General features: G+C 43.9%; 1 protein-coding gene across 1 annotated transcript; it reads right to left on the bottom strand.

The window, feature by feature from the left end:
• Window positions 1-750: 750 nt before the first annotated feature.
• On the bottom strand, window positions 751-2,641 carry GMCL2 (germ cell-less 2, spermatogenesis associated). Its single transcript, XM_026448438.2, is given in 3 exon segments — window positions 751-1,449; window positions 1,735-2,562; window positions 2,564-2,641. Coding segments are annotated over 3 exon segments (1,605 nt in total).
• Window positions 2,642-2,892: the final 251 nt, after the last annotated feature.

Raw genomic sequence — 2,892 nt, 5'->3', positions numbered from 1 at the left:
CAGACTGTCAAAGAAAAGACCATGTAAGGCAAGAAATATCCTTGGAATCAAACTGATTTTTCACTCATTCAAGATCATTTGAAGGTGTGAAGCTAACTTTCATTGTTCTTAAAATCCTAGGAAAGCCAAATTTAAAAAAATAGCATGACAATGCTTAAGTTTAAAAAAAGTTTCTCAGCTTAGTCTCCAAAACCAGGAAGAAAGCATTTAATGATTAAAAACAAGTATGAACTGGAAAGATATCAGACTAAAAGGAGGAATCATAATAAGCCAGTTTAAAATATTAAAAGAAAGCTTTAAATGCACCAACTCAAAACAGCATTTCTAATTGGCCATCCAAATTATTCTTTTAGATTATTTTAGCCAAATAAAAATAAATTTACTGATGGATAACTGAGGTCCACTAACATACGGTAGAAACAAAGTTTAAGCTAAAAATTAAATCTATATTTTGTTGCAGATAAATGTGAGATTTACCTATAGTAATTTTCTGCTGATGCTAAATTAAAAGCATGAGTTGACATTGTACTAACAAAAATGGTTCGACAGATATTTTCTTGGCTTTAAAATGTTTTGTTCATATATGCAGAGAAATGCAATGAGGATAAGAACAATCTTCTGTATTGTCTGTACAGTTCATAAGGCCTTTACCATCGTTAGTCACCTTAGATGTGAATATCAGTAGGGCCATTAAATTAAAGCTGGCCTAAAAAGTTTTCAAAGTGCTACTGTTCCCAACCGATGAGATCTTCAGTTTTCTGGATTTTCTGGGTGACGATTATTTTCAATTCTTTTCTCTGGCGATATATATAAGAAGTTACAGCAGATATATAAAGGGAAGGTCAGAAACCTGCTGTCCAAATTCATCCCCACTTGTTCCTGATCCTTTTTAAGTATAAGTATTTGATAGCCAGTTGTTCTACTACATATTAGTTTTCCACTACTATCAAAAGAAGCCAAACGTAATCTAAATGCTATGCTCCTTTGAGGCTGTAAACTGACAGACCCGCTACATGGCTGATTCAGTGTATTGCGTTTGAAAATGATGCATCAATTGGTGTAAGTTACAAGTAGGTCAAAGCTGAAGTTAAAACCCGTCCAACACCAGCAGTATTCACCGTCTTTGGCAAGCTTTCTACCACACCTCATGCTATTTCCCTCTAGTTCTTCTTTATCGATTTCTTGAGGCCCTACCTCACTGTCTTGTTTGGCCCGCAGCATAGCAAACCACTGCTGTTTATACACAGAAGACAGCCATTCTGAAGGTACTATAGCATCTTGTTCAATAATTCTTGCAGAAGCCAGGTCACTGATAATATATTGTAACCTTAAATGTCTGAATACTGACACAAATGGTTTTCCTTGTTCAGTTTCAAGAAAGTTCATACCTTCAAAATCTTTTCTCTGTTTAGAAAACCAGACATCTGGGCCGGGCGCGGTGGCTCAAGCCTGTAATCCCAGCACTTTGGGAGGCCGAGGCGGGCGGATCACAAGGTCAGGAGATCGAGACCATCCTGGCTAACACTGTGAAACCCCGTCTCTGCTAAAAAAAAAAATACAAAAAAACTAGCCGGGCGAGGTGGTGGGCGCCTGTAGTCCCAGCTACTCGGGAGGCTGAGGCAGGAGAATGGCGTGAACCCGGGAGGCGGAGCTTGCAGTGAGCTGAGATCTGGCCACTGCACTCCAGCTTGGGCGACAGAGCGAGACTCCGTCTCAAAAAAAAGAAAACCAGACATCTGTTTCTGTCAAAAGCTGTTTTAAAGATCCATTCCAAGAAGGCACAAGTTGAAGAAACATCCACTTTTTTAGAGCGATGTATACATCCACCTCCACTTGCATCACAAATAAGTTAGATGAACCAATGAGCTGTTTCATGACATTTATACTGAGTTCTTTAAAAAGTTTAACACTCTGGTGAGTCATCAAATTGTTTAGAAGCCATTCAAGGCACTTTTTCTTTACGGAATCTAATCCATAGGTCCCTACTGATGTGTAATAGCCACACACAGTTTTCACAGTGATTGTCTCCTTCATCGTCTCACCACACTGCTGTATTAAACCATCCAACTGCAGCATACAAGCTGCTGCCAAAATGGCAACAACTCGACTGGGCGTTATCAACACGTCATCTTGATACAGTGAACCAAACGCAACCTACAGCGCTTCTACATCAATGTTCTGGTCAGGAATCTCCAGTTCAATAATATTCATGCTGGATTCTTTCCAAGAACCACTGAACATACTAGAAAAGTAGCCAGATTGCTATAAATATATTTTGTGTAATCGCCATTCTTCTCCTAGAGCACAAATCTTAATGTCACTGTTTTCACCATTCAAAAATAATGTTTGATAAATATATTTGGATGTACTCCTTAAAATTTTCCTTGCAGGGATGTGGAGGAGCGGCTGCTGCTCGTCCCTCTCCTCCTCATCCTCGTCTCTCTCCGAGTCAGGGCGACAGTAGCAGAAGGCCCCGCTGCGCTTGTCACTGCCCGGGCAGTAACAGAAGCCCTGGCCCGCCGCAGGGTCTCCAGGGTCCGGCCTCCCGGCCGAGCCCCCCGCCCCGCGCCCTGGCACCCTGCTCCTGCTGGGCAAGGGCTCGCCTCGGCTGGCGCAGCACCCGGCTGCTCGACGATCCCATGGGTCGCGGCTCCCGGGACTTCAGGGAGCCCGGAGGAGGGGGTCTCCCGCCATGGCCCGGCCGCCCCCAGCCTTCCCCGAGCGCAGGTGCCTGCACCGCCAGCTTCTCACGCGCAGCCCAACCGTTGCAGCGGACACTGCCGCCTCCATCCTCCGCACCCCTCCCCCACTATATATATATATATTTTTGGAGACAGAGTCTCGCTCTGTCGCGCAGGGTGGAGCACAGTGGCGCGATCTCGGCTCACTGCA

The sequence above is a fragment of the Piliocolobus tephrosceles genome, chromosome 4, assembly GCF_002776525.5.
Source record: "Piliocolobus tephrosceles isolate RC106 chromosome 4, ASM277652v3, whole genome shotgun sequence".
NCBI lineage: Eukaryota > Metazoa > Chordata > Mammalia > Primates > Cercopithecidae > Piliocolobus > Piliocolobus tephrosceles.
Note: the sequence above shows the minus strand (reverse complement) of the source record. Positions and strands in the feature narration are given on the sequence as shown.